The sequence below is a fragment of the Littorina saxatilis genome, linkage group LG6, assembly GCF_037325665.1.
Source record: "Littorina saxatilis isolate snail1 linkage group LG6, US_GU_Lsax_2.0, whole genome shotgun sequence".
NCBI classification, from domain to species: domain Eukaryota; kingdom Metazoa; phylum Mollusca; class Gastropoda; order Littorinimorpha; family Littorinidae; genus Littorina; species Littorina saxatilis.
Window position 1 is genome coordinate 39346969 of NC_090250.1, and position 10878 is coordinate 39357846.

Below are 10878 nucleotides of genomic sequence, written 5' to 3' on the forward strand. Positions count from 1 at the left end.
GGTTTCTGACAAACCTGGCCTACGGAAGACTACGACATCCACTGTACTGTAACAAATAATTCAGATGCAATAATTTACTCGGAAATGCTTCATAACTGTGATGATTATTAAACTCTCGACGTCTAGTTTGCTAGCACCGTGCTTGCGAATAGCACAGATCAGACTTCGCTCTACAGCTAGTTTTGGTGTCCATCCCTGAATAACTATACAGTGTTAGTAAATCTATCCTCTCTTTCAGAGTCCTCGAACCACAATGGCGGCCAAGCTGCCCCCAGTCAAGAAAACCAAGAAGAGCTCCTACAAGCCCTTGAGCAAGTTGAACGAGGACAACCTCACGGAGCTGAAACGGGTGGACAAACCGGAGTATACCAGCCGGGTGTTCTTCTACAACACCTCCAGCCGAAACCGTCTCGTGCACGATGTCAACGTCTGGTTTCGCGATCACCAGCACACGATGTCGCTCATCAATCGCCAACAGCGGGCTGTGTGCAAAATGCAGAGCCGTGTGCAAAAGGACATGCACCGCGCGAAGATAAACGGGTACAAGCGGAGACAGCAAGCCATGCGAGACGGCATGAAGAAAATGCAGGAGCAACTGGCTGTTGAACTGCTTCAAAGGAGGGTCATTCAAAGGTCAGATCTTAATTGTGAGTGGAAGGAGGAGGAGGTGGAGGATGAGAGAGAGAGAGAGAGTGAGTGAGTGAGTGAATGAGTGAGTGAGTGAGTGAGTGAGTGAGTGAGTGAGAGAGAGAGAGAGAGAGAGAGAGAGAGAGAGAGAGAGAGAGAGAGAGAGAGAGAGAGAGAGAGAGAGAGAGAGAGAGAGAGAGAGAGAGAAGGAACATACGAACGATTTTTATTACTCAAGGAAGGAGTTTTTGGGCTGACGTTTAGTCTAACAATCTGACCCTGCTTAAACTAGAACATAAAGATGGAGACAATAAACAAGTCGCGTAAGGCGAAAATACAACATTTAGTCAAGTAGCTGTCGAACTCACAGAATGAAACTGAACGCAATGCAACGCAGCAAGACCGTATACTCGTAGCATCGTCAGTCCACCTCTCATGGCAAAGGCAGTGAAATTGACAAGAAGAGCGGGGTAGCAGTTACGCTGAGAAGGATAGCACGCTTTTCTGTACCTCTCTTCGTTTTAACTTTCTGAGCGTGTTTTCAATCCAAACATATCATATCTATATGTTTTTGGAATCAGGAACCGACAAGGAATAAGATGAAAGTGTTATTAAATTGATTTCAAAAATTTAATTTTGATCATAATTTTTATATTTTTAATTTTCAGAGCTTGTTTTTAATCCAAATATAACATATTTATATGTTTTTGGAATCAGAAAATGATGGAGAATAAGATGAACGTAAATTTGGATCATTTTATAAACATTTTTTTTTTTTACAATTTTCAGATTTTTAATGACCAAAGTCATTAATTAATTTTTAAGCCACCAAGCTGAAATGCAATACCGAAGTCCGGGCTTCGTCGGAGATTACTTGACCAAAATTTCAACCAATTTGGTTGAAAAATGAGAGCGTGACAGTGCCGCCTCAACTTTCACGAAAAGCCGGATATGACGTCATCAAAGATATTTATCAAAAAAATGAAAAAAACGTCTGAGGATATCATACCCAGAAACTCTCATGTCAAATTTCATAAAGATCGGTCCAGTAGTTTAGTCTGAATCGCTCTACACACACACAGAGACAGACACTGAGACAGACAGACAGACACACATACACCACGACCCTCGTCTCGATTCCCCCCTCTATGTTAAAACATTTAGTCAAAACTTGACTAAATGTAAAAAGGACAATCTTTAACCGACACGAACAAAAGTTATAAATGTCAACATTAATCATACAGTTTTGGAAACTACTACATTACCAGTACGAATATCTAATCAAGTATAAAACATTGAAACTTATGTCAATATAAAGCAAGGGAGAAGCCGAGCTAATAGAAAAAATAAAAATCCACACCTCTCACACACACAAACACACACACACACACACACACACACATACACACACACACACACACATACACACACACACACACTTACACACACACACACACACACACACACATACACACACACACGCACGCACGTACGCACACACACACACACACACACACACACACACACACACACACACACACACACACACACACAGACGCACACACACACCAATTCTGATTGACTTTCATGCAAGGAATCAAAAACTGCAAATATGTTACGAATTAATGTTGAGCATTCTCGGGGGAGAAAAACGCGGCTCAGGCTCACATCAGGCCCTGCACGTGAAATAATTACGTAAAAAGCCTACATGAAAGTCTTTTAGTCTCGGCGAGAAGCAGAATTTGTTCTGTTTTGGGTACTTTAAGTCAAGACATTGTTTACGTAAGAAAATTGTAAAAGGTGGTACATGTATGTGGGTCCATTTTGGCATACCTCACACAGCCTTCAGCCCCAGAACGTGATCACGGGAAATGGTAATTACATTTTGGCGGGTGATGCGAACTGACAAATCGCATAAAGTTTCGTTTGGGTGGTTGCACTAAAGGAATGTATAGTCACCTGTGAGATAGCTGTGTAAAGCTTTTGACCGTTTATATCGTAATCTGCAACAAAAAGACCAATCGTTGCTTCAGCAATGCTTTGACTCCTGCACTGCATCTTTAACGTGATCTTAGCTGTGAAACTCCGCTCCCGAGGGCGTGACATGCAAAACTCTCACCATAAGGGTACCCTGACAATAAAAACCTCAGGAACACAGAAGAACCCTGTCAGGTTTATAGCCCACAATCATTTAGTCTTTATGAGGTTCAGACCATGTACACCGCCGTCCCTGTCATTTGGTTTAAACAGTGTTTATTCAACACATTATGGATAAAGCATAATAATACATGTAAAGGATCAACAACAAGCTCAAGCTTATGGTGGTGTCCCTGTCATTTCAGATTCCGGCGGAACGCATCCGAGAAGCTAGCGTCAAGGGGGCAGGAGAGTATCTCAGGCCGACGACTCATGGCACAGAGACGGGCATACCTCTCGGAGAGCCCAGACACTGAACAACCCATGTCCAGGCAAGATCCGGCTGCCATGTTGGGATCTATCATTGATTTCGCTGCTATTGTAGCTGGGAGCTCTGAAGAGGTTGAGGATGCCACGGCGAAGGTCAACGCTGCAGAAGAGTCCCGTGACACAAGGCCAGGGTCTAATAAAGACACTGCGGAGGGTAGTCTCACGGAAAAGAAGCCGGTGCCCAAAAGTAAGCGAAGAGCCAGTGAGCCTGGGAAAAGCAGTGGTATGAACAGGTCAGATCTGTCTCAGATGCAGAACCAGAACAAGTCTGTAAGAAGGCTGTCAGAGCCCGAAGCGCCCCGTCCTTCGCAAGTCTGCAGACCTCTAGATCTTCCTCTGCAGATGTCCAGACAAAGGTCTCCAAAACCCAGCGCAGGGCTGAACGAAACTTCGCTTGACGTCATACCGGAAGTCACGTCACCGACTGAAACTCCGCCGGAAGGTGAGCAATCAACGCAGGAAGAGAAGACAAGGAGCGAAGTTTCAATAAACAGCAGAGTTGTTGAGGTCAGGAAGGATCGACCATATTCTCCTCCGACTCGCAAGATCACCTCGGGAATGGGTAACACAGACGACAAGAAGTTACACACAACAAAAGAAGGCTCACACGACAGCATCAACCATCACGAACAACCCCCAAATCACCCCGAGCAGAGCGTGGCCGCAAATTCAAATCGATTTGTCAGCGGCCTGAACTCCACACCTTTCTCTTCCATCATGGAGTCGGAAGAAGATATTCTCAACGAAATCTCATACGCTCGAGACCTGGACGAGCCACAATCTGTGTCGTTTGGAAGCGTTCCGAGTCGGGACAGAGCGATGCAAGACGCCGCCATGTTTCTGTCAGTGCAGGAGGCTATTTCAGAAGATGAAAAGCAAGGTATAGCCAAGGGCAAGAAAAGCATGGCGGCTCAGATCAGGCTCGAACGCAAGCATGAAGCCCGAAAACGAGCGAAGCTGCTGGATAGCGAACCGATGGTGAGTGTAGGTAGTGGTGTGTGTGTGTGCGTGTGTGCACCAGAAAGGCAATGCGCTCTGTCTCTGTTGGTACATGTTGTTTTTCCTTTCTGTACATATTTGTCTTTAAATACTCTCCAGAAAGTTCTTTTGCACACTAAGCAATTCCTTTTTGTACTTTTTCAGTCACCGCATTCCCTTTTGTCTTCCACGAATAGGCATATCTTCATACAAGAGTCAACATTACGAATACCTGAAAATTGCTTTTTTCCCTTCGACTTTTGCTATTCTGAGAGCGAAGACACATATCTCAACTGCACTAAGGTCGTCTTCTGTAGCTTGTCTTATTATCGTTTAAGTAGGCCCGTCCATTTCAAATTGTCACCTGGTCGACGTACTGCAATGCGAGTTTCATTTCGTCTATTAATCGTTCGAATAACTAACCTTTCCAGTTTTCTTTTTAATCAGTGAGACATGACATATGTACAAGCTTGGTATCTGTCTGAAATTGTAATGTTGAATTGAAAATTCACTCTAATTTCTCTGATTAAGAGGCCTTTCTTTGCACGGATGTACAGACATTAAACGATATACGATAAGTTTGTTTGTTTGTTTGTTTGCTTAACGCCCAGTCCACCACGAAGGGTGATATCAGGGCGGTACTGCTTTGACATTTAACGTGCGCCACACACAAGACAGAAGTCGCAGCACAGGCTTCATGTCTCACCCAGTCACATTATTCTGACACCGGACCAACCAGTCCTAGCACTAACTCCATAATGCCAGACGCCAGGCGGAGCAGCCACTAGATTGCCAATTTTAAAGTCTTAGGTATGACCCGGCCGGGGTTCGAACCCACGACCTCCCGCTCACTGGGCGGACGCCTTACCACTAGGCCACCGTGTTGCGGTATACGATAAGTTATTTTGTGAGTGCGGGTGTACATCGTGTGTGGCAATGAAACAATGAGGCGTCTGATTGATCTATTGTACACAAATTCCCTTTAATGATTCAGCCGTACCTGTCTACCCTCGTATAACAACCACCCGAGGGACAGATCAAAAGTGGTCACCATTGACAGGTGGTCGTTATGAAAAGGTGAATTATATAGAAAAAAAAAGTGCGGGGTCCTTGAGAGCGATTGTTGTGGGTAGGTGGAGGCTTTCCTGCACAAGAGCACGTTCAAGTGTATGTTCACGGAATGATGTTTGACAGGTGCAGTATTACCGCAGCGTGCGCGGCAACCTCCAGCCGTTGATGATGGAGCCGTCACGCCGCAGCTTCCCCCTGCCCAGAGGCAAGGGCCGCTACCAGCAGACCAAGCTACTCAGGGAGGAACAGCAGAGGGACCTGGCCAGGCGAGGCGATATCGACAAGTTCTTCACGGACCTCTTCGCGCGACAGATTGGTGAGCGATATTGCACAATCAATCAATCAATGAGGCTTATATCGCGCATATTCCGTGGGTACAGTTCTAGGCGCTCTGCAGTGATGCCGTGTGAGATGAAATTTTATACGGCCAGTAGATTGCAGCCATTTCGGCGCATATTTACCTTTCGCGGCCACAATCTAGTGGTACCCCCTCCCCTGTTGAAAAAAGAATGAAGAAAATAAACCCGATTTAGTTTTAGCATATGACCACATTCATGTCAAAAATAGGAAATTCCTTGTGAGGACGTTAAGCACCCCCCCCCCCCGATTCCTTTTTATAAACCCGATTTAATCAAGTCTCCAAAGGGAGTGAGTCGATCTTTACTGGGGAGGGTTGATTTGGGGGTTTTAACGTCCCTTCAACCCATTTGGCAATGCAGGACCGAAGGGGTAGGGATAGGGGGATCGATAGGCCAATTGGTCCTTAAAGGTTAAACAAGATATGTTAATTGTTCGTAAGACGACGTACAACTCAAATAGTTAGTTAGCCTGGCTGGCTGTCTATAGCTTCTTCGTAATATACAAGTATAGGGATAGGCCAGAAGATAGGAGAGTTGAAGTAAAACGACTAGGGCTATTAACAATTGACACATTGTGGCAGGAGAAGGCTACACCTTTAAGGAAGTGATGACGACGGTATAAAGAGGGGGGGAGGGCGTAGTTTTGAGGATGATGAGGGAGGCAGGTGAGATTAATTAAAACTGTAGCAAAACGGAGAGCACACTTTGGGCATTTCGAGGAGATGGTTGTGTAAAGAAGACATGATCACCGGGGCCCGGTAGCTCAGTTGGTAGAGCACTGGACTTGTGATCGGAAGGTCGCAGGTTCGAATTCGGGCCGGGACGGACACGGGTCAACTTTATGTGCAGACCCAGAGACCGAAGCCATGTCCCACCCCCGTGTCATCACAATGGCACGTAAAAGACCTTGGTCATTCTGCCATAAGTGCAGGTGGCTGAATACACCTAAACACGCAGACACCTGGGTAGCGCGACTCCGTTGCTGCTAGCTTTCCACTGGGAGGAAGCGACCCGAATTTCCCAGCGATGGGACAATAAAGTAATGAAAATGTAAAATGAAAAAAAATGAAAAATGAAAATGTTGTATTTGAAACACGCTTGTTGCTGTTGCCCATTTCTGGTGTTTTCTTGTTTTCCCAGGCGAGCCAAAACCGCCCGCAGCAGCAGAAAGCGACAACAAGGTATCTGACACACCTAAGGGCAATCAACTGGAACTGTTGCTGAGGAGGATGAAGAAGCGGAGCTTAGGGCTGACGGGGTCAGTGGACCGCAACTCTGTGGAGCAGCTAGCTAAGTGCCAGTACCTCCGAGTCTACGACTGGGAGAGCAAGACCAAGGGGAAGGAGGAGGGAGAGTCAGTGAGGATGACCAGTTGGGCCAATGCAGAAAGCCGGCTTAAAGCAGGCTTTCTTGCCCTTAATCTTACTAGACACAACTGACATTTGAGTGAGCAAAACCACGCACGATTATGTGGGGAGGGGCGACGGGGCGCGCGGGATAAGCGAGGATGACCAGTTGGGCTAACGCGAAAAACCGGCTTAAAGCGGGCTTTCTTGCCCTCAATCTTACTGTACTCAACTGACATTTGAGTGAACAACTGGGAGACCGAATCGAATGGACATGGCAATATGATAGGACCTTGTTTGACCACTATGAACCCAATATTACCAGAGGATAAGGAATAAGGATGTCTGGCTTCCATTCTGTTGTGCGTTTTTGTGTGTGTATACAATTAAACTCGTATTTACTATCACAGCGTCAGCTTGCGGTTTTATCCTAATTCAGGGATGGCCAAATCTCAATTTTTTTTTAACTCACCAGCCGGGCGAGTAACCTCAAGAAAGTCACTAGCCCGGCAGACATTTCGCTGGCCCTGGCAGTTGATCTGCAGTGCTTATATGGCTTTACAACTCGACATTACATTACAAAAGGGTTGCAATTGACCAGAATTTTCATTGGCCAGCCGGGCGAGTTACCAGGCGGTTTCTACTAGCCCGGCAGATATTTTACTCGCCCCTGGCGATCAGGCGGACGATTTGACCATCCCTGCTAATTTCTTCAGTTTCTTTCTTGAAGAAAAAAAAGTGGCTACAGAATTGATGGCACTCCGCAGAAACTGGTTCGACAATGGTTGCATTTTATTTCTGCCTATTTCAGTTAGCTGGTGATGATCCACAGAGGGGTACAGAACATAATCTCCCTTTAGGTCTTTTCAAATTTCTCTCGTTTTAATCTAATTTCTTAGTTAAAACTTGTATAAATGTCAAAATTCTTCCTTAACAAATATTAATCCACACTTAAATCAAAGTGTTTCTGGTTACAGATATCCTCTTGGGATTGTGTAGTCTCCCATGCCAACAGAAGCTACCATTCGGAGAGTGTCAAAAGTAATAAAATAAGTGTCAAAACACGTGTCTGACATACACGTAAGTAAAAACAACGTATACTTTTCTGTACAGACATACATAAGTGTCAAAACACGTGTCTGGTCTTTAATAGCAATTGTAATTCAATCAAGTTGGCGTTTTAATTAAACAAATCCTGTGATTGGTCAGAATGCCCCAACTCATTAAAAATTACCGGTCATTAAATCAAATAGAGATTACACAATGTTCTATTTATAACTCACGTTGGGAATCCCGAGAGACTTTCTTTGTTTAGTGGGGCACTTACGGGGGTCGAGGCTTGAGTGATTGATTTGTTGGTTGATTTTTTGAATGATTGATTGACTCAAAGAAATTTCTTTGATAGGATAACGTGAAATTTTATAGCATTGTATGGTATTGCATTGTAAATGTACTGCACTGTATTGAATCCCCAACTGAATCCAAAAATATAGAGTTATTTCATGTTAACTCAGAACATGTGCTCAAAATTAAAAAAAAAAAAAAAAAAAAAAAAGCGGAGGCTATGGTACCGCGACCCGTCTCACTCTTCAGGTTTAGGCTAGCCAAGCCTCATTAGTCTCAGTGTGATGAATTTTCCCGGGTTATCAGTATTGATCTTTTAATTTCAGGCCAACAGATTGACTCAATGTTTAGATATCGCTTCATGCGACTTATTTATTTTTATTTTTTAATTTTTTATTTGTATGAAAGCGGCTTCGCATGGATCCTATCTCTCGACTTGAAAGAAGTTTCTTTTCAGATGCTTTCAAGTGTGACTCAAGTTGTGTGTGTGTGTGTGTGCTTTGATCCTTTCGTGCGCCGTACAACAAGGACTACAGAAGTTCTTCACCCCACCAGGCCAGAAATGTGTTCCCATAAGATAACATCAACTCTCTCTTTCTTACACTAACACGCACGGATGCACGCACACGCACTCTCTCTCTCTCTCTCTCTCTCTCTCTCTCTCTCTCTCTCTCTCTCTCTCTCTCTCTCTCTCTCTCTCTCTCTCTCTCTCTCTCTCTCTCTCTCTCTCTCTCTCTGTATGCATACTGCGGATCGAGTGTCCTACCGTCACATACACTAAGTCCCTGATACGACTTGCCGCGTGGAACACATTTTATTCCCCCCTCTGCTTCTTTACCTCTGTAAACTTGTAGAGCTAGTTATTTTTCGATAAACACCCGAAAAGTTCCGAACGCTCAATGTACGAAGTATTATTATTATGGTGAGCTTATATAGCGCGAACCACAATTAACTGTGCTCTCCGCGCTTTACATATTCATTTCTGCCGTGTGAAATGGATTTTTTTTACAGACAGACAGACAAACAAACATTTTTTACACACAATATATAACGCATTCACATCGACCAGCAAACCTCAAGCCTGTTAGGCGAGCATTCACCTTTCGCGGCCTTTATTCCAAGTCACACGGGTATTTGATGGACATTTTTATCTATGCCTATACAATTTTGCCAGGAAAGACCCTTTTGTCAATCGTGGGATCTTTACAGTGCACACCCCAATATAGTGTACACGAAGGGACCTCGGTTTTTCGTCTCATCCGAAAGACTAGCACTTGAACCCACCATCTAGGTTAGGAAAGGGGGGAGAAAATAGCGGCCTGACCCAGGGTCGAACACGCAACCTCTCGATTCCGAGCGCAAGTGCGTTACCACTCGTATACATCTCTGGAGCAAACAATACAAACATACCGCATTTAAATTAACAATTACAGGCTTGAACACATGAATCTCCATATAAAATCCATGAGTTTGGTTGAATCTAGGTCTGCTGTGCACAAACGTTCATCACAAGCAAATTCCCAAGGCAAGTAACTCTCTCTCATACTTTGTCTAGCGATAAGAGTAGTTCCCCTTTCAAATTTCTTTTCACTCAGTTTCTTCGACAACAGACTGCAATCCGACGGTCAGTTTTCAACAATATTTCATTTAATAAACAGATCACACGCAACCAAATGCACACATCTCATCAATTTAAACAACACAAAGCGGTTTCATACACTATTTTCTCCAGAAAACTGAACTTCATACTGTTTTTAACGTTGGAACACGGGTGCAAAAGTTCGTCTGCTAGTCCCATTTGACGAAAGAACGTTATCCTAAGCGATACCAAAACATATCACAGATACGGTCAGGCTTTTACACACAGTACAAACACCCTTTCATTTAAACACTCACCGATTGAGAACATCCTAGGTGCCCTCCGTAAAGAGCGAACAATTTTCAACGAATTTATTTTTGTGTGGTTTATCTTACCCCTGAGCCATCGTGAACCGGCCGTGTGATCCAGTTTCCCTTTTTCACAATGTAGTCGTCAGTTAGTCATTTGAATGCGACTCGATGTGAGCTTATCTACAATAGCACGTTTTATGCACGAAATAAACGGCTGTGGTTTACAAGAACTCTAGCGATGGCTTTTGACTGTTGAGAGGAACGGCGATATGCATAAACCGTCGTCTGCTACGACCCTTGCGTGACCCTGCTTCCGGGCTTTTCTTTTTTCAAACTTTCACAACTTCGAATTGTACTGATCTTGTCTTGATGAAAAAAGAATTCTTTTATGATTAAAGAATGTTTGTGTAACAAGCTGTCAATTTATTATTTAGATTTTAAAAGTTAGGTCTAGCGCAAAAACGCACCACGGTCCAAAAACATTCTGATAATCATCGATCCACGGCTATGGCCAGTTTACATCGTTGACCTGAGTTCAGGATGGGTCCAAAAAGTGTTCGAGACAATCTGCAAAATTAATTCTTTAAAAATTGCTCGCTCTTTACGTAGGGCATCTAGGATGTTCCCGTTTGATGAGCGTTCAAATGGAAGGGTGTTTGTACTGTGTGTAAAAGCCTGACAGTATCTGTAATGGTTTACGGGAGGCTTACTGTCCGGGCGTGATTTCCGGTATTGAATATTGATAAGAGCACCAAAACGAGGCGCCATTGTTGTAGAGGAGCAAGTCCACGAATTTA

At 44.1% G+C, this 10878-nt stretch overlaps 1 protein-coding gene across 1 annotated transcript; it reads left to right on the top strand.

Annotated features, from left to right (window-relative positions):
- The first annotated feature begins 38 nt into the window (after positions 1-38).
- LOC138969190 (microtubule-associated protein futsch-like) lies at positions 39-8318 on the top strand. The gene is made up of 4 exons (XM_070341923.1): positions 39-633; positions 2970-4071; positions 5266-5458; positions 6642-8318. Exons 1-4 carry the CDS (start codon positions 254-256, stop codon positions 6938-6940), a joined length of 1974 nt encoding a protein of 657 aa, XP_070198024.1. The 5' UTR covers positions 39-253; the 3' UTR covers positions 6941-8318.
- Positions 8319-10878: the final 2560 nt, after the last annotated feature.

Excerpts from the sequence above, each read along its gene's own strand:
- LOC138969190 (XM_070341923.1), top strand. The coding sequence starts at position 254 with ATGGCGGCCAAGCTGCCCCCAGTCAAGAAAACCAAGAAGAGCTCCTAC. Across the intron at positions 634-2,969 it reads CAAAGGAGGGTCATTCAAAG|ATTCCGGCGGAACGCATCCG; the intron begins GTCAGATCTTAA and ends CTGTCATTTCAG. Across the intron at positions 4,072-5,265 it reads TGCTGGATAGCGAACCGATG|GTGCAGTATTACCGCAGCGT; the intron begins GTGAGTGTAGGT and ends GATGTTTGACAG.